At 42.5% G+C, this 26,910-nt stretch overlaps 1 protein-coding gene across 1 annotated transcript in view; it reads right to left on the bottom strand.

Annotated features, from left to right (window-relative positions):
- The window catches only part of aatkb (apoptosis-associated tyrosine kinase b), a 55,840-nt gene extending 36,433 nt beyond the window's left edge, over window positions 1-19,407 (bottom strand). Inside the window, exons 1-2 of the mRNA XM_038990893.1 lie at window positions 19,203-19,407; window positions 15,881-16,014 (exon numbers count right to left, since the gene is read on the bottom strand). Coding sequence (XP_038846821.1) covers window positions 15,881-16,014; window positions 19,203-19,407 — 339 coding nt within the window. The remainder of the gene's footprint in view (window positions 1-15,880; window positions 16,015-19,202) is intronic.
- Between the last annotated feature and the right edge of the window lie 7,503 nt (window positions 19,408-26,910).

Below are 26,910 nucleotides of genomic sequence, written 5' to 3'. Positions count from 1 at the left end.
CACAGTCAGCCCAACAACACTCAGTAGGAGGATTAGTAACCTCACAAGTTAAATTGCTATTGATAATAGCAACATAGGAGTCACTCAGAGTGCAAGGCAGGGAAGGGAATCTCCATTGCACTCTTCCAATGGTTACACACGCCACTAATAAATAGAACCCTCCGTTCAGGAGAAAAGTTATTAGAAGGCAGGAACCACGATCACACCACGTACGACTGGTCTAATACTTCCGTCATGAGGTTAGCTCCTCCGTGGATAACATAGCTATGAAGTATATTTCTTCATACCTACTGCCACTACAATAGTGGAAGACAGTGACTGGTAGTAAAACCACTACAGACTCCCTCGACACCAATTCTGACTGACCTCCAGGCATTGACCTGAAAATTACCTGACTACGTCAGACTCATTCTGAACAAGTTGTAATCTGCCAGGATACTTGGTTTCCTTCCCTTGACATGTGTGCTTGCGTACGCATAAACGCACATGTACAACGGAACATCCAATTAGGATTTATGCTAGGATCACTTAAGGGTCCGAGCAAAATACCAGCCTTAGTAAAGTTGAACACTTATTTTGAGGCCTTTAACTCTACAGCACTCACCAGTTTTCTTCTCAGAAGTCCATAGGTCATCCCTGTAGACTGCCCAAAACTAGTGCCTTACAGCTGTAGACGTATCATATAGTTATCAACTTAGGATAGTACCCTAACCAACACCCCGCAAATTAGAAGAGCCCTAGATATGACATTAGACAATGCCATGATAGGGTCATTTTGCCAAGACCATGGACGTAGATAGAATACAGTCCAATTAGATGGTTAAGGTGGCATAACTATATTTTGTTTTGTTTATGCTTTCATTCATTTTGTTTCATTTTCTTAGGCATGTAGAAAGTGATAGATCCATAAACAACTTCCTCATACAACCATCAGTTAGTGCCACAACGCCGCTCATTTGGGAGGAAATGTAATGATATATTTCATGAGTGTGTGTGCGTTGTTAACATCTGCCTAAGTTACTGCCCAGATCTTCCAGTCTGGACGACCAGACGATGGGTCCGGAACGGCGATCCCAATCCGGACCCCCGCTGCCCAGCCATGGAGCAGACTTCTTCAATTGCAGACACCCTACCCGGGTCGACCACACCAGAGGGGGGACTGCAACAGTGATCACCAACTGGACATCTGCTGTCCAGCCATGGAGCAGACTTCTTCATTTGCAGACACCCTACCCGGGTCGACCACACCAGAGGGGGGACTGCAACAGTGATCACCAACTGGACATCTGCTGTCCAGCCATGGAGCAGACTTCTTCATTTGCAGACACCCTACCCGGGTCGACCACCAGAGGGGGACCACAACGATGGTCCACAACCAGGACAACCCACGGTCATTTTTATGTTGGTTTGCAACATGCAGGTTAATCGCAAGATTGAACCCAACATGGGGGGACTGTCATGACGTTGGCCTAGGGGTAGGTTTATGACAGTCATAAATACCTCTTTCCCCCCTTTTCCCTCTCCCTACTATAACTGATGTGACATAAGAAAACCCCTTGGTTAACATAGAGATTCTGGGAACATCAGAAGTGGGGGGAAATGAACTATATTCTGGTAATCCGACCAACTGAACATATGCGGTGGTACTTAAGGTATATGATGTCAGTTCGGTTGCCCTCTGATACATTCTCATCAATGATAGAATGACATAAACTCTACTGTGGAAAGTCTAAACGTCAGAGGTATCGGATTCACATGGAATTGTTGTTTAATTCAAATGTTTGAATATTAAATTATTTGTGAAGAGATTAAATGTAATTTTAGCTTCCAAATGAGAGATTTGGATTTTCATAAATTTGGGCTTCTGCTCAACTAGGGGCCGCCCCTGTGAAGAGACATGGGTTATAAACTTTTCAGACACACCCCTCTCCCTCCACTATAAAAGCCATTGACAAAAATATAACTTGCTGTTCCGGGTACATTTAGGATGACGATCCGATGTCAGAATGGTTCAGATAATAACTACAGAACTAAGCCAACATCAGCATGGACTTTGGTTGCAAATGGTATGAACTTTGAACTCGTATTCACTACAGAAGTGATACCTCCTAGCCGTTGAGTTGGCAACAGCTGCTACAAACGCAGGTTAGGAAGGACAGTCAGAGTATCCCGTCTACTACACACGACGTTACTCCAAAGTATCCAGTGACCACCAGAGACATTCTTCAAAGGACAGAGGACTCGGGTTGGCGATACGGTCTTCCATCTACCACCAACCTACTGAAGCGCAGCTCAGAGTAAATATTTATTGCATTTTCCTTCTTCAAATGGGCGGTAATTTAGAATGCATAAGATACTGTATTTACGATAACACAGCTTCGCCTATGTTCCAGTCTCCCGCTCTTTCACTAAAATCCCGCCCCTTTTCTTTGTGTAACAAGCTGTCATATCTATTCCGCCCGCTAGGGACGTTTTCCTTTATGACGAGTTTGTAATCAAGTTATGATTTAATTGTGTTATGTGTGATTCTGTGTGATTAGTTAGGTATTTAGTAAATAAATAATTAAACCCAATTTTGTATTGCTGATTCAACTTGTTAGCCAGGATTCTTGCAGATAACCAAGGATTTACCACTTTCAGATGAGACTGAATAAAATGACGATTAATGTGACTGCTATGGATGTAAAATATTACTAAATCTTTAAGAGTTTATTCGGAAGATAACAGCTCTATAAATATTCTTTCGTGGTGTCCCTCTCTAGTTAATTATATTTACATGATTAGTTCAATCAGGTAATATTAATTACGGAGAAATTATTTTATAGAATAGCATGTCATAGCAATTAATCTTCATAGTCAAAGACACGACATAACAATTCACAACAATACACACAAATCTAAATGTAAAAGAATGGAATTCAGATAAATAAATATATTACGAGCAATGTCGGAGTCCGGACTATAAATACAGTGTATATATATATATACACACACAGTACATTCGGAAAGTATTCAGACCCCTTGACTTTTTTCACATTTTATTACGTTACAGGCTTATTCTAAAATGTATCAATCAACACACAATACCCCATTATGACAAAGCGAAAACAGTTTTTTTTTTGCACATTTATAAAATAATTAAAACAGAAATACCTTATTTACATAAGTATTCAGACCCTTTGCTATAAGAATCAAAATTGAGCTTAGGTGCATGCTGTTTCCATTGATCATGCTTGAGATAATTCTAGCATTACATTGTTCACTAACATCGCGTCAACCCATACGTCATCAAAGTGCGTAGCTGAACACTGTATGCTGGCAAAACTTGGTTTGTTATTTTAACAAAAAAAGAACTAATCTTTGTTCAACATAAATAGCTAACTTGTTTTTGCATGGATTCCGCGACGCAGTTTTCTTTTACCAGCTAGGACCTCAATTTCTTGTCCCAGAATCCCGCTTAACTGACAGGTTAAAGTTTGCTTGAAAGAGCCGCTAACCTAGCTAAGCTGTTAACGTTAGTTAACGAAGTTAGTCCCAGATGAGTTTTCCAATGGAGACCTCCTTTGTCTGGAGAAGTAACTGAACGGTTCTAGCGCTTTAGGAGCTGTAACTACAACGCTTTGTTTTTTGGGACAAACTGGATCACTCAGAGTTCCAATGCGACAATTGTTTGCTTGCCGAGGATTATAGGCTTAAGTTGCCTTCCTTGATCACGCAGGTCACCAGCCTTCGTAAGGAACTTGGGAAAACACAGGGTGGAATGTTTACCTTTTCTACGCCGGTGGCTGGACAGAGTTCGCGCATGTTGGATGCATCTCCATCTTGTAATTTTTCGTAATCCGACTGGGCGGTGTTGCCCGGAGTTCATTCGCCAGGGGAGCCATTTCCTGCCTCTCTTCCCCCATCTGATATCGGAGTCGAAGGAGCACAGCAAGAGGAGCATGGCAATCAAAGATGGTCACATGTCACGAGCCGTGGAAGACGAAGACAGTCTACACTCCCAACGAGAGGCCTAGAGCAGATACAAACAACAAATAGTTTCACAGCCCTGGAGCCTGATCTTCCTGCACCTTCGTTGCTGGGGGTTCCTGTGTCTGCGGCCGCTGTGCCTACTCTTACTCCTTCCCCTACGATTTCGAAGTCGATGCAGGCAACCTCATCCTTTCCTCATCCTTCTCACCAGCCGGGATTTTGGTCAGCTCCATAGTAATAATGTGACTGTTCCTGGTGCAAAAACAATGTCCTATCCCGGAGGTCGAGTAAATGACATTACTAAGCTGCTCACAAATGTACTACGCCAGGACATGGACATCAATTCTATCATAGTCCATGTGGGTTACAATGACATTATGAAGGGCAGCTCTTAACAGGGGATTTCAAAGAGCTGATTGACTCTGCTAGACACTAATAAAATACCCATCATATCTGGCCCTGTGTCCTCTCTCAATCGTGGTATTGAACGCTTTAGCATGATTCTTTCTCTTCACAACTGGCTACGTGATTATTGCAGCTCACTGGGTGTAGCTTTTGTTGACCATTTCGAAACCTTTTGGAAACAAAACACGTTTTATAAGGAGGATGGAATCCACCCAAATCATTTGGGTTCCTGGATCCTTTCACAGAATTATAAGGCTGCATTGAGACAATGACTTATCAATGACCCAAGCCCAGCTCAGTAAATCCCAACCATTGGTTTGCTGAGTCATCATAATGCTTTAGCAAATGTACATTATACCAGGGGCATTGGTAGACACAATGTAAGTAACCTAATTTATGTCCTTCTAACTGCACTGAATGTCTCTGCTGATCCTGCAGCTATTGTATGCAGCAATCATGTGCCTATGAACCAGATCTATGCTGTTAGCACTGAGGCTGTGGGCCCCAAGTAGGAAGTCCACTGTGTGTAGCTCACCCTGCACTAACATAAATAACATGAGAATATCTACTTCTTCTAAGCTTCCCAGTAAAGCAATGAAAACAAGCATGTATCCCAGAAAAGTGCTCAAAATAGCCCATGTTAACACATGTAGCTTAAGAAACAAGGTTCATGAAATTAATAACTTGCTAGTAACAGATGACATTCATATTCTGACTATCTCTGAAACTCACTTAGACAATAGCTTTGATGATACAGTGGTAGCAAGACAAGGTCATAACATTTACAGAAATGCCAGGGGTGGAGGTGTTGCTGTTTAAATTCACAGCCACATTCCTGTAAAGATTCGAGAGGAACTCATGTTAAATACTGTTGAAATAATATGGCTACAGGTTCATCTGCCTCACCTAAAGCCCATTCTTGTGGAAAGCTGCTATAGACCACCAAGTCCTAACAGTCATTTTCTGGGTGACTTAAATATTGACTGGATTTCATCAAGCTGCCCACTCAAGATAAATCTATAGACTGTAACCAGTGCCTACAAACTCAGCTCCATGATTCATTGAATCAGATGGCTCATGCATCACAAAACTGACTAATATTGCCAACTACTTTAAAAGGATAATAGCAGATGAAATTTCCACTCCTATTTGCCAAATCTTTAATTTAAGCCTACAAGAAAGTGTGTGCCCTCAGGGCTGGAGGGAAGCAAAATTCAGTCTGCTACTGTCAGGGTTGTGTACGGCGAAGTAGCAGAGTCAAATGCAGGACACAGGTGTTTGAGCGAAACACAAAACGTTTACTCAAATCACAGCAAAATTCCACAAAGGGAATAATTACAAAACATCATAAGAAAAAACAACAACCACTAACGTAACAAACAATCACGGACAAAACAGAAATGAAAGCCAGAGGGTTAAATAGGGAACATAATAGGGGAATTGAAACCAGGTGTGTAATTATGCAGACAAAACAAAACGAAACAGAAAAATGGATCGGTGGTGACTAGAAAGCCGGTGACGTCGACCGCCGAACACCACCCGAACAAGGAGAAGGGCCGACTTCAGCGGAAGTCGTGACAGCTACCTAAGAATAGTAAAGCCCCCTTTACTAGTACAAATAGCTGACCAATCAGCCTGTTACCAACCCTGAGTAAAGTTTTGGGAAAAATTGTGTTTGACCAGATACAATGCTATTTTACAGTAAACAAATTGACAACAGACTTTCAGCATGCCTATAGGGAAGGACATTCAACAAGCACAGCATTTACACAAATGACTAATGATTGGCTGAGATAAATTTATGATAAAAAGATTGTGGGGGCTGTTTTGTTAGACTTCAGTGCGGCTTTTGACATTATCGATCATAGTCTGTTGCTGGAAAAACTTATGCGTTATGGCTTTACACCCCCTGCTATATCGTGGATAACGAGTTAACTGTCTAACAGAACACAGAGGGAAAACTCTCCAACATAATCCAGGTAGAATCAGGAATTCTCCAGGGCAGCTGTCTAGGCCCCTTAATTTGTTGTCTTTACTAATGACATACCACTGGCCTTGAGTAAAGCCAGTGTATCTATGTATGCAGATGACTCAACTAGAGGTCGACCGATTAATCAGAATGGCCGATTAATTAGGGCCGATTTCAGGGTTTTCATAAACCTCTTTTTTTTTTTTTTTTCACCTTTATTTATCTAGCAAGTCAGTTAAGAACACATTCTTATTTTCAATGACGGCCTAGGAACGGTGGGTTAACTGCCTTGTTCAGGGGCAGAACGACAGATTTTTACCTTGTCAGCTCAGGGATTCAATCTTGCAACCTTACAATTAACTAGTCCAACGCTCTAACCACCTGCCTTACATTGCACTCCACGAGGAGCCTGCCTGTTACGCGAATGCAGTAAGAAGCCAAGGTAAGTTGCTAGCTAGCATTAAACTTATCTTATAAAAAACAATCAATCAATCAATCATAATCACTAGTTATAACTACACATGGTTGATGATATTACTAGTTTATCTAGCGTGTCCTGCGTTGCATATAATCGATGCAGTGCGCATTCGCAAAAAAGGACTGTCGTTGCTCCAACGTGTACCTAACCATAAACATCAATGCCTTTCTTAAAATCAATACACAGAAGTATATATTTTTAAACCTGCATATTTAGCTAAAAGAAATCCAGGTTAGCAGGCAATATTAACCAGGTGAAATTGTGTCACTTCTCTTGCGTTCATTGCACGCAGAATCAGGGTATATGCAACAGTTTGGGCCGCCTGGCTCGTTGCGAACTAATTTGCCAGAAGTTTACGTAATTATGACATAACATTGAAGGTTGTGCAATGTAACAGGAATACTTAGACTGATGGATGCCACCCGTTAGATAAAATACGGAACGGTTCCATATTTCACTGAAAGAATAAATGTTTTGTTTTCGAGATGATAGTTTCCAGATTCGACCATATTAATGACCTAAGGCTCATATTTCTGTGTGTTATTATGTCATAATTAAGTCTATGATTTGATAGAGCAGTCTGACTGAGCGATTATGGGCACCAGCAGGCTCGTAAGCATTCATTCAAACAGCACTTTCGTGCGTTTTGCCAGCAGCTCTGCTGTTTATGAATTCAAGCCTATCAACTCCCGAGATTAGGCTGGTGTAACCGATGTGAAATGGCTAGCTAGTTAGCGGGGTGCGCACTAATAGCATTTCAAACGTCACTCGCTCTGAGACTTGGAGTAGTTGTTCCCCTTGCTCTGCATGGGTAACGCTGCTTCGAGGGTGGCTGTTGTCGATGTGTTCCTGGTTCGAGCCCAGGTAGCGGCGAGGAGAGGGATGGAAGCTATACTGTTACACTGGCAATACTAAAGTGCCTATAAGAACATCCAAAGGTATATAGTCAAAGGTATATGAAATACAAATCGTGTAGAGAGAAATAGTCATATAATTCCTATAATAACTACAACCTAAAACTTCTTACCTGGGAATATTGAAAACTCATGTTAACTTCTTATTCTTAAGTCCTATGAGTGTCATCTGATGAAGATAATCAAAGGTTAGTGATTTATTTTCTCTCCATTTCTGCTTTTTCTGACTGCTATCTTTCGCCGGAAAAATGGCTGTGCTTATTGTGGTTTGATGGTGACCTAACATAATCGTTTGTAGTGCTTTCGCTGAAAAGCATATTTGAAATCGGACACTTTGGTGGGATTAACAACAAGAATACCTTTAAAATGATATAAGACACATGTATGTTTGAGGAATTTTAATTATGAGATTTCTGTTGTTTGAATTTGGCGCCCTGCACTTTCTCTGGCTGCTGTCATATCGATCCCGGTAGCGGGATGCAGCCATAAGAAAAAGGAACCACCAGCTTTCATATGTTCTCATGTTCTGAGCAAGGAACTTAAACGTTAGCTTTCTTACATGGCACATATTGCACTTTAATTTCTTCTCCAACACTTAGTTTTTGCATTATTTAAACCAAATTGAACATGTTTCATTATTTATTTGAGGCTAAATTGATTTTATTTATGTATTAAGTTAAAATAAGTGTTCATTCAGTATTGTTGTAATTGTCATTATTTTTTTAATCAGCCGATTAACCGGTATCGGCTTTTTAGCCCTCCAATAATCGGTATCGGTATCGGCGTTGAAAAATCATAATCGGTCGACCTCTAGACTCAACACTATACACGTCAGCTGCTACAGCGACTGCAACACGTAACAAATAGCTGCAGATAGTTCAGAATAGGTGGCAAAGAATAAGTTAGTCCAAAATTTAAAACAATTAACTAAATGCATTGTATTTGGGACAAATCATTCACTAAACCCTAAACCTCAACAAAATCTTGTAATAAATAATGTGGAAATAGAGCAAGTTGAGGTGACAAATGCTTGGAGTAACCCTGGATTTTAAATGGTCATGGTCTAAACATATTGACACAACAGTAGCTAAGACTGTCCATAATAAAACGCTACTCTACATTCTTAACAGCACTAACAACAAGGCAGGTCCTACAGGCTCTAGTTTTGTCGCATCTGGACTACTGTTCAGTCGTGTGGTCAGGTGCCACAAAGAGGGACTTAGGAAAATTGCAATTGGCTCAGAACAGGGCAGCATGGCTGGCCCTTGGATGTACACAGAGAGCAAACATTAAAAATATGCATGTCAATCTCTCCTGGCTCAAAGTGGAGGAGAGATTGACTTCATCACTACTTGTATTTCTGAGAGGTATTGACTTGCTGAAAGCACCAAGCTGTCTGTTTAAATGACTAGCACACAGCTCAGACACCCATGTATACCCCACAAGACATGCCACCAGAGGTCTCTTCACAGTCACCAAGTCCAGAACAGACTATGGGAGGTGCACAGCACTACATAGAGCCATGACTACATGGAACTCTATTCCACATCAGTTAACTGATGCAAGTAGTAAAATCAGACTGTGAAGCTATACAAACATAGGCACAGACACATGCATACACATACATGATAACATATACACACACGTACACATGGATTTTGTGTTGTAGATATGTGGTAGTGGAGTAGGGGCCTGAGGGCACACACTTAGTGTGTTGTGAAATATGTTATGAATGTATTGTCATGTTTTTAAAATTGGATAACTGCCTTAATTTTGCTGGACCACAGGAAGAGTAGCTAATGAGGATCCATAATAAATACAAATACAAACACAACTTGATTGGAGTCCACCTGTGGTAAATTCAATTGATTGAATTGATTTGGACTAAGAGTGGCTTAGTTCTGTAGGTGGTCTTTGTCCTTTCAACGTGGGGACCTCAAGTCCACACATCCTTGGAACAGGTTATTATCTGAGCCCTTTTAACCTGTTTGGGCTGCAGGGGCAGTATTGAGTAGCCGGATAAAAGGTGCCCATTTCAAACGGCCTCGTACTCAATTCTTTCTCGTACAATATGCATATTATTATTACTATTGGATAGAAAACACTCTCTAGTTTCTAAAACTGTTTGAATTATATCTGTGAGTAAAACAGAACTCATTTTGCAGCAAACTTCCTAACAGGAAGTGGAAAATCTGAAATCGATGCTCTGTTCTAGGCCCTGCCTATAAAGGTCCTTGATATTTATTAGAATACATGCACTTCATACGTCTTCCACTAGATGTCGACAAGCAGTGAGAGAAGAAATGGAGTGTGTAACTTGATCTGGGGTCGAATAATAGCTCTCGGCATGACGTGTCACCAGTTTCCTGTTTTCTGGAGAGCGCGTGAAGGGACCTGGATTTGCCTTCTGATAAGCTGTCGTTATGGACGACTAATATCTCCGGCTTTGATTTTATTTGATACATGTGACAATATCATCGTAAAGTATGTTTTTTCAATATAGTTTTATTAGATTATTGAAATTTATTCGGGACGTTAGGCGTGTTGCGTTGTGTGCCTTTGTTCAGGAAGGAGAGCTTCGGGCTACTTTGCTAGCTTTCCGTGCTAATTGACTGGAGAAGAGGACATTCTAAATCCAAACAACGATTGTTCCCGACAAAGGACCCCTTGTACAACATTCTGATGAAAGATCATCAAAAGTAGGACCCATTTTATGATGCTATTTCATATATCTGTCGAACATGTGAAATAGTCGTTTGCGCCCAGATTTTGGGTACTCTCTCGCTATACCTAAGCTGGATGTCGTAATGAAGTTATTTTTAGAATTCTAACACGGCGATTGCATTAAGAACTAGTGTATCTATCATTTCCTATACAACATGTATTTTTTAGTAACGTTTATGTATAGTTATTTGGTCAGAATAGTTGAGTGCCATAAAAATATCCGCACATTCTGGGAAAAAGATGCTACGTTAGCACAATGTATAACCACTGATTTCAGCTCTAAATATGCACATTTTCGAACAAAACATAAGTGTATGTATAACCTGATGTTATAGGACTGTCATCTGATGAAGCTTATCAAGGTTAGTCAAAAATTATATATCTTTTGCTGGTTTGTTACGATCGCTAACTTTTGCTGCTGGGGAATGGCTTGTGTTTCTGGCTATTGTGGTAAGCTAATATAATGCTATATTGTGTTTTCGCTGTAAAACACTTAAGAAATCGGAAATATTGGCTGGAATCACAAGATGCCTGTCTTTCATTTGCTGTACACTATGTATTTTTCAGAAATGTTTTAAGATGAGTATTTAGGTATTTGACGTTGGTGTCTGTAATTATTATGGCTGCTTTCGGTGCAATTTCTGATTGTAGCTGCAATGTAAACTATGATTTATACCTGAAATATGCACATTTTTCGAACAAAACATAGATTTATTGTATAACATGTTATAAGACTGTCATCTGATGAAGTTGTTTGTTGGTTAGTTTGGTTGGTTCTTGGTTAGTTAGGTTGGCTTTGTGCATGCTACCTGTGCTGTGAAAAATGTCTGTCCTTTTTTGTATTTGGTGGTGAGCTAACATAAATATACGTGCTGTTTTCGCTGTAAAACATTTTAAAAATCGGACATGTTGGCTGGATTCACAAGATGTGTACCTTTCATTTGCTGTATTGGACTTGTTAATGTGTGAAAGTTAAATATTTAAAAAATATATCTTTTGAATTTCGCGCCCTGCACTTGAAGTGGCTGTTGTCATATGTGTACCGACGCGAGGCTGCAGCCTTAAGAAGTTAACGTAGGACCGTCGCCCTAACGTCCTCGGAACAGAAAGTTACATTTTCGTCAAGGGGCTTATATAGGATTGGGAGAGAGGGCTGTGTTTCATAGTTTATAACCCATGTCTGTTCACTTGGGCGGGGCTTCTGAGTGAGCAGAGTGGTGTTCTTCTGACAAACCATTCTCTCATTAAGAAGCTAAAAGTTACATTTCATCTTTTCACAAATAGTTTCATATTTAAACATTTAAATTGCACAACAATTCCACGTGAATCTGATAACTAGAATGTGTAGATTATCCAAGATACAGTTTATGTCGTCCTATCATCAGTAATCATGTCTCAGACGCCAACTGAACTGACATCATATTCATTAAGTCCCAACGCATATTTTCAACTGGTTGGATTACCGAAATATGGTTCCGTTTCCCATCTTCTGATGTCACCAGACTCTCTATGTTAACAAAGGAATTTTCAATAGTCACATCGGTAGAGTAGAGAGAGGAAAAAGGGGAAAGGTATTTATGGGGGTCATAAACCTCCCCCCTCAGGCCAACATCATGACAGCTGTCTGCCATCCATGAACTCTACACCAGGCAGTGTCAGAGGAAGGCCCTAAAAATTGTCAAAGACCCCAGCCACCAGTCATAGACTGTTCTCTCTACTACCGCATGGCAAACGGTACCGGAGCGCCAAGTCTAGGACAAAAAGGCTTCTCAACAGTTTTTACACCCAAGCCATAAGACTCTTGAACAGGTAATCAAATGGCTACACAGACTATTTGCATTGTGTGCCCCTACCCCAACCCCCCTTTTACGCTGCTGCTACTCTCTGTTAATCATATATGCATAGTCACTTTAACTATACATTCATGTACATACTACCTTAATTGGGCCGACCAACCAGTGCTCCCGCACATTGGCTAACCAGGTTATCTGCATTGTGTCCCGCCACCCACCACCCACCAACCCCTCTTTTACGCTACTGCTACTCTCTGTTCATCGTATATGAATAATCACTTTAACCATATCTACATGTACATACTACCTCAATCAGCCTGACTAACCGTTGCCTGTATGTAGCCCCGCTACTGTTATAGCCTCGCTACTGTATATAGCCTCGCTACTGTTATTGTTCACTGTCGTTTTACTGTTATTTTTATTTCTTTACTTACCTATTGTTCACCTAATACCTTTTTTTGCATTGTTGGTAAGTAAGCATTTCACTGTAAGGTCTACACCTGTTGTAGTCGGCGCACGTGACAAATAAACTTTTTTTTGATAGATGTTTTTCAGTCTCTCGGTCCCAGCATTGATGCACCTGTACTGATCTCGCCTTCTGAATGATAGCGGTGGGTGAACAGGCCGTGGCTCGGATAGTTGATGTCCTTAATGATTTTTTTGCCCTTCCTGTGACATCGGGTGCTGTAGACATCCTGGAGGGCAGGCAGTATGCCCCCAGTGATGCGTTGGGCTGACCGCATCACCCTCTGGAGAGCCCTGCGGTTGCGAACGATACAGTTGCCGTACCAGGCGGTGATGAAGCCTGACAGGATGCTCTCAATAGTGCATCTGTAAAAGTTTGTAAGGGTCTTAGTGTCCTAGCTGAATTTCTTCAGCCTCCTGAGGTTGAAGAGGCGCTGTTGTGCCTTCTTCACCACACTGTATGTGTGGGTGGACCATTTCAGATTGTCAGTGATGTGTGCACCAAGGAACTTGAAGCTTTTCACCTTCTCCACTGCGGCCCGTCGATTTGGATTGGGGCGTACTCCCTCTGCTATCCCTCTGCTGTGCTCCCTCTGCTGTTCAGCTCCTTCGTTTTGTTGAGGGAAAAGTTATTTTCCTGGCACCACACTCCCATGGCCCTCACCTCCTCCCTGTAGACTGTTTCGCCATTATTGGTAATCAGGCCTACCATTGTTATGTCGTCTGCAAACTTGATGATTGAGTTGGAGGCATGCGTGGCCACTCAGTCATGGATGAACAGGGAGTACAGGAGAGACCTAAAAACGCACCTTTGTGGGGCTCCTGTGTTGAGGATCAGAGAAGTGGAGGTGTTGTTTCCTACCTTCTCTACCTGGGAGCGTTCCGTCAGGAAGTCCAGGACACAGTTACACAGGGCATGATTCAGACTCAGGGCCCCAAGCTTAATGATAAGCTTGGAGGGTACTATGGTATTGAAGGCTAAGCTGTAGTCAATGAACAACATTCTTACATAGGTATTCATCTTGTCCAGATGTGCAGTGCGATGGCGATTGCATTGTCCGTGGGCCGTATGCAAATTGCAGTGGGTCTAGGGTGTCAGGTAAGGTGGAGGTGATATGATCCTTAATTAGCCTCTCAATGTCACGCTTGCATAAATGATTCAGGAGACAGACGCAGGAATGCGTAATAGTTTTTTCTATTGTACCCAAATTACGGCATGCCGTGTAAAGGCAAGGGGACGAAGACCAAACAAACACCATACAAAAACACAGTGTTGAAACCCAAACAAAAGAGCGAGGAGTACCTTGAATAAATAACACATGCACACAATGATTAACACACGGGACGAGACCCGTAATCATCTGCACAATCCACAATGGCACGAAAGCCCAAAACAAACAGCACAGGTACACACACGCACCAATGGACATTGTAACAATAATGGACAGCCCAATGGAAACCAAAGGGCACACTTATACAAGTACTAATCAGTGGGAATAGGGGACAGGTGTGTGTAATGAAAGTTCCGGAGGGATCCGTGACACTCAAAGCACTTCATGATGACAGAAGTGAGTGCTACGGGGCGATAGTCATTTAGTTCAGTTAACTTTGCTTTCTTGGGTTCAGGAACAATGGTGGACATCTTGAAGCAAGTAGGAACAGCAGACTGGGACAGGGAGAGATTTAATATGTTTGTAAACACTCCAGCCAGCTGGTCTGTGCATGCTTTGAGGACTTAAATGCGGTGGGTAACGCTTTCCGTTTTGAATGCTGCAATCTATCCACGGTTTTTGGTTTGGCTAGGTTTTAATCATCACAGTGGGAACAACATCCCCTATACATTTCCTTATGAACTCGGTCACCTTGTCAGTATATACGTCAATGTTAGTCTCAGAGGCAACCCGGAACATATCCCAGTCAGCGTGATCAAAACAATCTTGAAGCATAGATTTCGATTGGTCAGAACAACATTGAATAGACCTTAGCACGGGTACTTTCTGTTTGAGTTCCTGCCTATAGGAAGGGAGGAGCAGAATGGATTTGTGATCTGATTTGCCGAAGGGAGGGCGGGGGAGGGCCTTGTAGCCATCCCGGAAGAGAGAGTAACAAAGTGCGAGTACTACAGGCAATGTGTTGATAGAACTTTGGTTGCGTTTTCCTCAGATTTGCTTTATTAAAATCCCCTGCTACAATAAATGCGGCCTCGAGATATTAGTTTTCAAAAAGTCCAGTGTAGTTCCTAAAGGGCCATCGTGGTATCGGCTTGAGGGGGAATATACACAGCTGTGACAATAACCAAAGATAATTATCTTGGGAGGTAATGTGGTCGGCATTTGATTGTGAGGGATTATAGGTTGTGTGAACAAAAGGACTTGAGTTCCTGTATGTTACCACAATCACACCATGAGTAGTTAATCATGAAACACACACTTCCACCTTTCTTCTTCCCGAAGAGTTCTTTATTCCTATCTGCACAATGTACTGAGAACCCAGCTGGCTGTATGGACTGGGACAGTAAATGTATATCCGGAGAGAGCTATGATTCCGTTAAACAGAGTATGTTGCAGTCCCTGTTGTCTCTCTGGAAGGAGATCTTGGCCCTGAGCTGGTCTACTTTATTGTCCAGGGACTGAACATTTATGAGGAATATACTCAGAAGTGCACACCTGAGTCAGACTAGAAGTCCACTACGAATACCTCTTCTCTGCCAGCGGAGTCTTGGAGCAGCCTCTGGCATACGTTAAATTGCCCTGGAGGGTACGAACAAAGGATCCAATTCGGGAAAGCCGTATTTCTGGTCGGAATGCTGGTGAGTTACTGCCGCTCTGATATCCCAAAGTTATTTCCGGTTTATGTAATAACTCAAAAAAATGTTCTAGGCTAATAATGTTTAAAAAAAAATACTGCAAAATTGCTTAGGAGCTAAAAATGTGTCAGAGCACACACACACACACAGTCACTGGAGGAGGTTTTATCTGAGAGCAGTTTGAGGGAGTAACATGTCAAACCCGTCTAATTGCTGTCATCAGCTCTGTGTTAGTTTGCAGGTCACTTATATGAACAGCACTTCCAAATGGAAAATAGTACATGGTGCAGTGTGCGCGTCTGTGTGAGTGTGTGTGTGTGTGCGTCCATGCGTACGTCGGTGTCTGAGCCTCACCTTAAAGCCGATGTGTCCCTTCTTGCAGCAGAGGCAGGCCAGCATGAGGAAGACAAAGGTGAAGAGACCAGACAAGGAAACAGCCACCACCGCCAGAGACGACGGCCACGACAGCCCACTCAGAGGAGCACCATCTGCAGGACAGAGTGAGGTATTACAGCTTAATAACAACAACAACAAATGCACTGCCAGAGATGACGGCCACGACAGCCCACTCAGAGGAGCACCATCTTCAGAACAGATAAAGGCATTAGCATAGACAATATATCATATAGGGGCTCGACAACACCAGCTTATCTATCTAGGGTTCTATATCTATGGTTATCAAAACCAGAGATCCAGACAATAGATCATACAGCCTAGCCTATGGCTATGATGCTGCCATCAGCATAAGACAATGACGAGGACACCCCTTCAATTGGGTAAAAATATCACTTTTATTATTATAATTATTGTTGAACATTGGACTTTGTTTAATATTATATTGCCTATGGTCCAGGACATTTAGACAATGATGACACCATGCCAATTAATGAACAATGGTCAATTTATTGAAGGGTCATACAGACTGGGGCTGCTTCCTTGTGGGGCTACAGTGCACTGCATCCCTATATGGGCTAAATATGGCTATTTAAATTGGAAGCTATTCCCCTACTATTTTTAACGTACTACTGTTGAGGATAGATGGCCAGTACCACAAAATTCATTTTTTTTTTTTTTTGCTGTCCCCCTCCGTTTACGCTAATGAGTTTATCTCCCAGGGAGGACTTGGCTTACAGGTTATGATTAATTATTGTGAAGGTCTAGATTATGGATTGCATTTCTTGCACATCATTTTTGACGACCAATGGGTGGGTTCCCCAGTGGATCCTGCTTTTGTTACACATCCATAGGCTTATCAACACTAAAGATAACAATGACATTTTTAATATAACATTCCTGTTTGAAAAACAATGGCAACGCTAGCTACTCTTAAAGCCCTAAATTGTCCTATCAAACGTTCCAGCTGTTTTGATATCCTAGCAAGAAACCATATTGCTATAGCAACGCTTCAAAGAAACACACCTGCTCCATAAGGACACACATAGAATGCAGAACCATTTGTACAAACTGGCTGCTTTTTCATCAGCCTCTTCTACTCAAGCAGGCATAAAACATTCTCCCTAATCGATTATATATTATCATCTAGACCTCTATTTTCAAATATTAAGAAAATAGAAATTCAATATATGATCTTGTCCAATCACCAGACCTACTACTGCCAATTACACATTTCCGAATCTCCTAAGGGCCACAAGATGTGTGTTTCAACGTTTCACTACTACATAATCGTACATTTTGTGATCAATTTTAAATTGAACTAAAGTCATTCATAATGATCAATAAAAATTCAGTCGATGACCCCAGGAAACTATGGGATGCCACCAAAGGTTTTATTAAAAATAATGCAACTAATAAGATATCAGAACTGGAAATGTTAATTTATTGATAAGACAGAGAGCAGAATTTGCTTTCCATTGAGTTAAACTCAACCTTTACTTCCATGGTAATCGTCTCAGTTGTTTATTGGCCAACACGCTATGCAGTAATGATCACATAGATCACACACTGGGAATTACGGGCCTCCCGAGTGGCGCAGCGGTCTAAGGCACTGTAGTGCATTGCAGTGCTTGAGGCGTCACTACAGCTCTGGGTTCGATCCCGGGTTGTGTCGCAGCCGGCCGTGACCGGGAGACCCATGAGGCGGCGCACAATTGGCCCAGCGTCGTCCAGGTTAGGGTTTGGCTGGGCTGTCCTTGTCCCATCGCGCTGTAGCGACTCTTGTGGCGGCCCAGGCGCATGCCACAAGACACGGTTGCCAGTTGTACGGTGTTTCAAATTGGTGAGGCTGGCTTCCAGGTTAAGTGAGCAGTGTGTCAAGAAGCAGTGCGGCTTGGCAGGATTGTGTTTCTCCCCAATTGTAAATACCAATTGGAGAGGGAAAAAAAGAGGTATACATTTGTAAATCCTTTCTAAAAGTATGAAGAGCTCCTCTTCTCTCAACAGAGGAAGCCTCCTCGCTGGAAGCTCAAATATTTCTCAATGAACTCAAAAAGGCATGGGATAGCATGAATAAAGGCAAATCATCTGAATAAGATGGTATTCCTCCTGAGGTCTATTTTACATTTTGGAATCAATTAGGTCCACTATTGCTCGAAATGATTAACACAGGCGTTCACAAAGGTTTATTTGTGAGAGATGTGAATACAGCACTAATTTCCCTTTTATTAAGAAAAGGTAAGGATGCCACCCAATGTTCTGACTATTGCAATTTTTTCTAAATGTTGTCGTCCCGTCTCAAGACTTACTTATCCAAATCGGTCCACAAGGACGAAACGGGTTTGTTAAACTTTATTCTCGTATAACCTCCGTCGACTATTACAAATCTTAGATACTTCATCAGAAACAACAGCTCCTTGGGCTGTTTTATCTCTTGATGCAAAAAAAGTTTTTGATAGACTAGAATGGTCAGATCTCTTCATTATATGCCAAGGTATGGCAAGGTAAGCGATCCCGGATAAAATTATCAAGCATACAAAGAGAGAAAGACATAGGCAGGACTATCTGCACCAAACTTTAAATTGTATTTCCAGGCACTAGCATTTCTCCCCATCCTAAATTGGTTTAGACATGATTCTTCCACCCCCTGGCTGAGTATAGAGAGAAATATGCTGTATCCTATTGCTCTGGAAGAGGTGGTCTTCACTGATATATCCCTTAAACAATGTAAACTACCCGTTGATCCTATTATTGCTCACTCAATTTCTATTTGGCGCAAAATGTAAAAGGTTAGGCTTTGTCAAAGAGTTGGGGCTTAAGGAGAGACTGAAAGATAGTGATGGAATCAGAATCACGGATGGATGGAGGGACTGAGTTCCAAAGTCAAGGAGCAACCCTGGAGAAGGCCCTGTTGCTGAAGCTCTGGAACTTGGACCTAGGGATGACAAAGTGGCCTGCTGTGGTGGAACGGAGTGCACGTCTGGGTTGGTAGGGGAGAAGAAGGTCTGAGAAGTAAGGGGGTGAAAGACTTTGTAGGTCAGAAAGAGGATATTGCAATCAATGCATTGGGAGACAAGGACCCAGTGGAGTTCACAGAGGACAGGGGTGATGTGCTGCCAGGACATAGTGTGGGGAGTCAGGTTGCAGAGTTTTGAACCATTTGGAGCAGATGGAGGGAGCTGGAGTTGATGCCGGAGAGCAGTGAGTTGCAGTACTCAAGACGGGAGGAGATTAATGCATGATTGAGGGTTTCAGAGGCAGGACTGGAGATGGAGGACCTGACTTTGGCTATGTTGCGGAGGTAGAAGAATGAGGATTTGACAGTCTGTCATGTGGTGTTCAAAGGAGAGGGTGGAGTCCAGGATGACACCAAGGTTGTGTGTGGGGGGGGGGGGGGACACAGTGGTGTCATCAATGGTGAGGGTGAGGTTGCCAGCTTTGGTGAGAGCGGATTTGGTGCCGATGAAGAGGACTTCCGACTGTTGCATCCATTTATTGTAGAGAGGCAGGATTCAATGTGGGTCAGAGGTGGGTTGAGGAGGGATTTGGTGCTGAGGCAGATCTGGATGTCATCGGCATAGCATTGGAAGTCAAGGTTGAAACGACGGCAATCACCTCACTCTCACCCAATCCGCCAGCAGATACAGTTACTATTAGAAGTTATAACATTAGAATCATCCAAAGCCCAACACATAGGGGATAAGTGGTGGGGAGGCAGGTGGGTAGACAGAGATATGGGGAGGTGGGGACTGACAACCAACCTGTGTTGCTAGCGGGGTGGGACCGGGTGAAAACCATGTGTTCCTGGTGGGGGGAATGCGGGTGGTTGGACGGAGACAGAGTGGAATAGGAGTTGGGGGTGTAGGCCCACTTTCTGTTCCTTTACATACCAATTGTATTATTACAAAATCCTGTGTGATCAATATGAAGCATCTCTTAGTGGCAGCCTACAGGTACATATTGGTATAAACTGAGTGTGTGAATTGATATATGAATATTGGACCTGTAGCCCCCCGCCCCAACAAAAAATTACAATGAAAATAATGATTTATTTGGTAAGAAAAAGAAAAATACACCATGTTGCAGAGACATGAGTATCTTCTTCAACTAAATACATTTACTATAATTAGATATAGTCAATTAAATATTTTGCAGAAGTAATATATTGATGTCTGTTATTCAGCAAACACTTTCACTCCACTTTGAAAACAAGTTAGACATTTCCTAGATAATTTATCACCTGTGATTTAACGTGTTTTAAACAAATCTACATGTTATTATGTGAAAGGGCCTTAAATATGCTATGAATCAGCAATTTGAATGAGATTTGCATAATAGAATATTTTCTAGTGTTGCTTCACACCTGAAAGAAAATAATTTAACTTACACTACAGCGAATTAAAACTAATACATAATTTTCCTTTCATCTCTGAGAGAGACGGAGAGAAAGAGAAAGAGAAAAAGACAGAAACAGAGAGAGAGAGAAAGAGAGAGAGGCTTATGGAAAAACCCTGGTTGAAGTTGGTGACAGACTAATTCCCCTAGTGTAGTGATCAGCCAACAGAAGGCTTAATATGCACACAATTTCCATTCTGCTCTGCATTTTGCATATATATTAACTAGATATCCTCTCCTATGGATGGAGGCCTTCATAATATTATGTAGGGATCAGGCTATGTGACGTACTCAGAGTCCTATGTGCGTCTGAAATTGCACCCTTTTCCATGTATACAGATGTAGGATCTTAATTTTAGCCAGTTCGCTAAAGAAGGAAAATAATCCTACAGCAACAGGAAATGTGAAATATTATGTGAATTATAATTAATGGAAATTTTTTGTAACGGAAAATCAAGTCTGAAATTTCAAAGTGGCTAAAATTAAGATACTACATCTGTATATATGGAAAAGGGTGCAAATGCACTACAAGTAAAAAATGTCCTGCATTGCAGAAACGTTCTCCAGCAACAGGGTAATCAAGTTAAGATCCTACATCTGTACTGCTATATAGTGCACTACTTTTGACCAGAGACATATGGGCTCTGGTCAAAAGCAGTGCACTATATAATGAATAGGGTGCTATTTCAGAAACTTACTTTGTCTACAGAAGTGCTTGGCTGATCTAATTAAAAGCAATAGACACACACAGAGACACAAACACACAAGCAAAGTAATGTAAGGCAACATGTTATTATGATGAAATATTAATTAGATGTCTGAGTTGATGTTGTTTACTACCACCACAGCGCACTCTCACTCTCCCTCTGCCTCCCTCTGCCTCCCTCTGCCTCCCTCTGCCTCCCTCTCTCTCATTTTGAACTGTGTATATTGTCCAATCTTCTTTAATAATATCTCACATCTAATGTAGTCTCTTAGACGCAAGTTGTTATTTTTACCCAACTAAGGGTTGAGAGGGCCAGCGGTTACCACGGAAACAGATTGGACAGACAGCCATGTAGGATCATCTTCAGCTGTAAATCTCATGTGTTGATCCATGCCAACACACACAAACACACACTTTGTCATGTCTGCTGCCAGTTTGTGCTGATCCTGTGAAAGCTGGTACCACTGCTGGCAGGCTCTTAGTATGTATCATGCTTTTAGGATAATTGGGCATAGAGATAATGCAGAGTGTAAAGATCGCAGTAGGAAACAAAGATGGGATCTACTATCGTAGCAGTCAGTTGTTGGATTTGCTCATCATCCTAAAATAAAGCCACATTTGTGGAACTATAATGGAACAGTTGTACTTTGTATTATGTAGCACTTTAATTAAAGAAGTCTAAAATGTCCTGAACACACCAGTTAACAGAGAGGTGGAGGAACACCTTGGCAAAAGCCTGCTTATTGGCTAAACCAGTCAATGCTTCTCTAGCCCTACAAAAGTGCAATCTAAAGGCTTTCTATAGGGCTAACATCAAATTATACTAGTTATTTGGCTTGGGACTATAAAGTATCACCAAGAGGAAGATGATTATTCTGTAGTACTCTGCACTGTGCTGTAGTGAGCTGTATTAAACCCACTCACCTTCCACACAACGTCTACATCGGTCAGCCCTATGGTTCAATGGGGGGACCATACCAGGACCAGAGTACAGCTCTCCATTAATATTAAAGGAGTAGACTATATTTGAGGGGCACACTAGGGTCTGCTGTGTTCCGCCTCAGATTAAAATAAAATACTTAAAGCTAAGCTAATACTAAAGGCCTGTTCAAACAGAGGTGACGGGAAAGACGGAGGGTAGTATTCATCCCAATGTGCTATATAGCCTATACACTGTGCTTGGCAGACTAGCTCTTTTAATGGGGCTAGTGGTGGTGAGGAGATAGTAAATAGTGGTTTAATGCCTGATCCTGGATCCCTGTTCAAACAGAGAGTGTCCCCAGTGCTCCCCATAATGATGGGCTATTGGGTAGAGGCCAGGTAAAATGGCGAGAGAGTGGATAAACAGATACATTGGAAGGTCTATACTGTATTGATGTGTGGTTAGAAGCCTAGCTGGGTTTAACTGCAGACGTGTGTGCGTGTGCGTGTGCGTGTGTGTGTGTGTTTGCGTGTGTGTGTGTGTGTGTGTGTGTGTGTGTGTGTGTGTGTGTGTGTGTGTGTGTGTGTGTGTGTGTGTGTGTAAAAGCAATAACTAGACAGACACACACACTTAAATACAGATACACATACAGGTAACTGCCAAAATAAAGGAAACACCAACACAAAGTGTGTTAATAAGGCGTTGGGCCACCACAAGCCAGAACAGCTTCAATGCACCTTGGCATAGATTCTACAAGTGTCTGGAACTCTATTGGAGGGATGTGACACCATTCTTCCACGAGAAATAATATCATTTGGTGTTTTGTTGATGGTGGTGGAAAACACTGTCTCAGGCGCCGCTCCAGAATCTCCCATAAGGGTTCAATTGGGTTGAGATCTGGTGACTGCGACAGCCATGGCATATGGTTTACATCGTTTCCATGCTCATCAAACCATTCAGTGACCACTCGTGCCCAGTGGACGGGGGCATTGTCATCCTATGGGGGCTTAGCTCTGGTAGCCAAAATAATGGCCTGCCCAGCATTTTTATACAATGACCCTAAACATGATGGGATGTTAATTGCTTAATTAACTCAGGAAACACACCTGTGTGGAAGCACCTGCTGTATCCTTCATTTACTTAAGTGTTCCCATTATTTCGGCAGTTGCCTGTAGATAGACAAACACACACGCACACACTAGATGCACGTCGATACACAAACACACACAATGCCTCTGTGCTGCGTTGCTGTTGGCTAGCTGGGTGAGAGTTCGATGGCATTGTCTCTATCCCGCCTAATGAAGCTGGTGCAGATGGAGAATCTCCCTCTCCTGCTCTGAGCTATAATGAGCAGAGATCTTAAGAAAGACAAACAGCTTCTAGCTCCCTAAAGGTCACTCCTCCTCTGGGAGATAGAGACATACACCAAGCACATCCCTCTATCCCTTCAGATACACACCAAGCACATCCCTCCATCCCTTCAGATACACACCAAGCACATCCCTCCATCCCTTCAGATACACACCAAGCACATCCCTCCATCCCTTCAGATACACACCAAGCACATCCCTCCATCCCTTCAGATACACACCAAGCACATCCCTCCATCCCTTCAGATACACACCAAGCACATCCCTCCATCCCTTCAGATACACACCAAGCACATCCCTCTATCCCTTCAGATACACACCAACCACATCCCTCCATCCCTTCAGATACACACCAAGCACATCCCTCCATCCCTTCAGATACACACCAAGCACATCCCTCCATCCCTTCAGATACACACCAAGCACATCCCTCCATCCCTTCAGATACACACCAAGCACATCCCTCCATCCCTTCAGATACACACCAAGCACATCCCTCCATCCCTTCAGATACACACCAAGCACATCCCTCTATCCCTTCAGATACACACCAAGCACATCCCTCCATCCCTTCAGATACACACCAAGCACATCCCTCCATCCCTTCAGATACACGCCAACCCCATGGCACAGCACATCCCTCAGGAGAGGAGAACATTTTTAAGAGAGAGCACTCTTTTTCTAAGAAAGGAGGGAGGGAAGGAAGGGGGGAGAGAGAGAGAGACAGAGAGAGAGACAGAGAGAGAGAGAGAGAGAGAGAGAGAGAGAGAGAGAGAGAGAGAGAGAGAGAGAGAGACAGAGACAGAGACAGAGACAGAGACAGAGACAGAGAGAGACAGAGAGAGACAGAGACAGAGACAGAGACAGAGACAGAGACAGAGACAGAGACAGAGACAGAGACAGAGACAGAGAGAGAGAGAGAGAGACACACACAGTCAGGTCCATAATTATTGGCACCGTTGATTAAAAAAATTACATTCTAATATTTTATACAAATACAATTGCTCAGGGAAAGAGATTTTCTTTAACAAGTAATGAAAACAAATCTAAAAAAGATAGGGCTAATACTGATTGCCACCTGTTTTCAATACTCCCCTTGCAAGGATAACGACACTGAGTCTTTTAAAAAAATGTTTTAAGAGATTGGCGAACACATTGGGAGGGATCTTAGACCATTCCTCCGCACAGAATCTTTCCAGATCCCTGCTACCCTTCGTCTGCCCTCTTCAATTCAAACCACAGGTTTTCAAGGGGGTTCAAGTCCAGAGACTGAGACTTGTTGATTTTCAATGCCAAACCCACCGCTGCTGTGTGTGGCGTAAGAGCTGTATTTTAATGTCATATGACCGTAGCACCGGTTCCAATCCAAGTGCCAATGCCGTTTATCAAACTCCAGGCGGTGCTATGGTTAGATGACATGAAAATAGAGCTCTTTGGACACGCACACAAGTGGTTGGTTTGTCGAAAGCATACCGTATGCAGAAAAGTACACCATACCTACAGTAAAATATGGTGGTGGGTTTTTTATGTTATGGGGCTATTTCTTGTTACGGTCAACTGTCTTTTTGCTCATCTTTATCAAGGACCTGACTATACATAGAGAGGGAGAGAAGGTATTTTCGAGCCGAAAGTGTAAAAGCACTTTTCTTAGCGAGCTACTTGTGTAGAAACCCCATGCCTTCCATTGAGTGACTCAGGGGTGGTAGGCATTTTTAGCACAGTGAAGTGGAGAGAGCTGAAAACCACTCTGATGAAAGGAAAGTGTGGAGGAGAGGAGAGAGTGTGAGAGAGTGTGGGAGAGACAGAGAGAGATGGGGGGGAGCACTGTGTTCGAGAAACCCAGCAGCCCCTTCTCTCTCCCCCTGAGTATTCTCCAGCACTTACAGGAACTCAACTAAGAGGCCTTGCTTTGGCTTCAGACTCGTCTGAGCCAGACAGAACTGGATTGGAGTTGTATTTTAAACAGTCTGTTAAGCCCAGGCAGGCTAACTCAAGCTGAGTTTCACATGTCTGTTTCCTCCAATGCATTGTGAATAAATGAAATGTCTGAACTGTCATGACAGTTGGAGAGCAATGGATGGACTCTTGTCAGGGGATGTCTCTCAATATTCAAAGTGCCGTGCCCCGAGCTCTGGGTGGAGAGATAGGACTAGCTCAGGCAATATAATCATGGCAGGGTGTGTATGTAGGGCATACTGTGCTGACAGAGGGCATGTTTGTCCTCTTATCACTGCTCTGTCAGCAGCGCAACACTCTGGCTATGAGCCTGTCTCTATGGAGCACTCCCAGTATTAACACTGAACAATAACACACACAACACTCTGGCTATGAGCCTGTCTCTATGGAGCACTCCCAGTATTAACACTGAACAATAACACACACAACACTCTGGCTATGAGCCTGTCTCTATGGAGCACTCTCAGTATTAACACTGAACAATAACACACACAACACTCTGGCTATGAGCCTGTCTCTATGGAGCACTCTCAGTATTAACACTGAACAATATCACACACAACACTCTGGCTATGAGCCTGTCTCTATGGAGCACTCTCAGTATTAACACTGAACAATAACTCACACAACACTCTGGCTATGAGCCTGTCTCTATGGAGCACTCCCAGTATTAACACTGAACAATAACTCACACAACACTCTGGCTATGAGCCTGTCTCTATGGAGCACTCCCAGTATTAACACTGAACAATAACACACACAACACTCTGTGTTACGGATACAAGTGTTCTGTGTGTATCCTGTGTGTATTTCTTTTCTCTCCTTCTCCCCTACTCACAGGTGACAATAATCATTCCCCAATCAGTCATCAATCAGTCGCTAATCGGAAGACACCTGCTCCTTTTCCCTTACCCAATCACAGTCCCTTTCCCTTGGTTTAAAACCCCTGTCAGTTGTTTTCTCCCCAGCTCAATCTCTTTTGTAAATGCCTTCTGTCTGTAGATCGCTTGTGTGTTTTGCATCTACATGTCACTTTGTCCCCACCTGTGAGTATTGTTTTGGTTATGGTGTTTGAGTGTTTGTTTGATGGTGGGAAAAGGGGGTAACCAGACAAGTCGCCCTTGGGCTACACTACCCGTAGTTAAATATTGTTAAAAACACTAGTTAGAACTGGGCGGACCACCCCCTGTATTTTTGGTTAGTTAGTTAGCTGTTTGTGAAGTAGGCTAGTCTAGCTTAGGGGTGTTTTTGGATTATTCTTTCATTCCTTGGGTCCCGCTCAGCCCCTTTTCCTGCTCCCCCCATTACCGTGTGTTTTTAAATAAACCTTGAGTGTTTGACGGTAGTAATTTAGTTGTCTGTGGTTATTTTTGTTCTCACTGTTACGTTGTCACTATAATAATTTGCATGAGTTGTGTTACGGTCCCATTACCATCCCCCCTAGATTGTCGGGCCAAAGGGATTTGTAACACTCTGGCTATGAGCCTGTCTCTATGGAGCACTCCCAGTATTAACACTGAACAATAACACACACAACACTCTGGCTATGAGCCTGTCTCTATGGAGCACTCCCAGTATTAACACTGAACAATAACACACACAACACTCTGGCTATGAGCCTGTCTCTATGGAGCACTCCCAG

Source organism: Salvelinus namaycush, chromosome 4, assembly GCF_016432855.1.
Source record: "Salvelinus namaycush isolate Seneca chromosome 4, SaNama_1.0, whole genome shotgun sequence".
NCBI lineage: Eukaryota > Metazoa > Chordata > Actinopteri > Salmoniformes > Salmonidae > Salvelinus > Salvelinus namaycush.
This window is presented reverse-complemented; position numbering and strand designations above follow the sequence as displayed.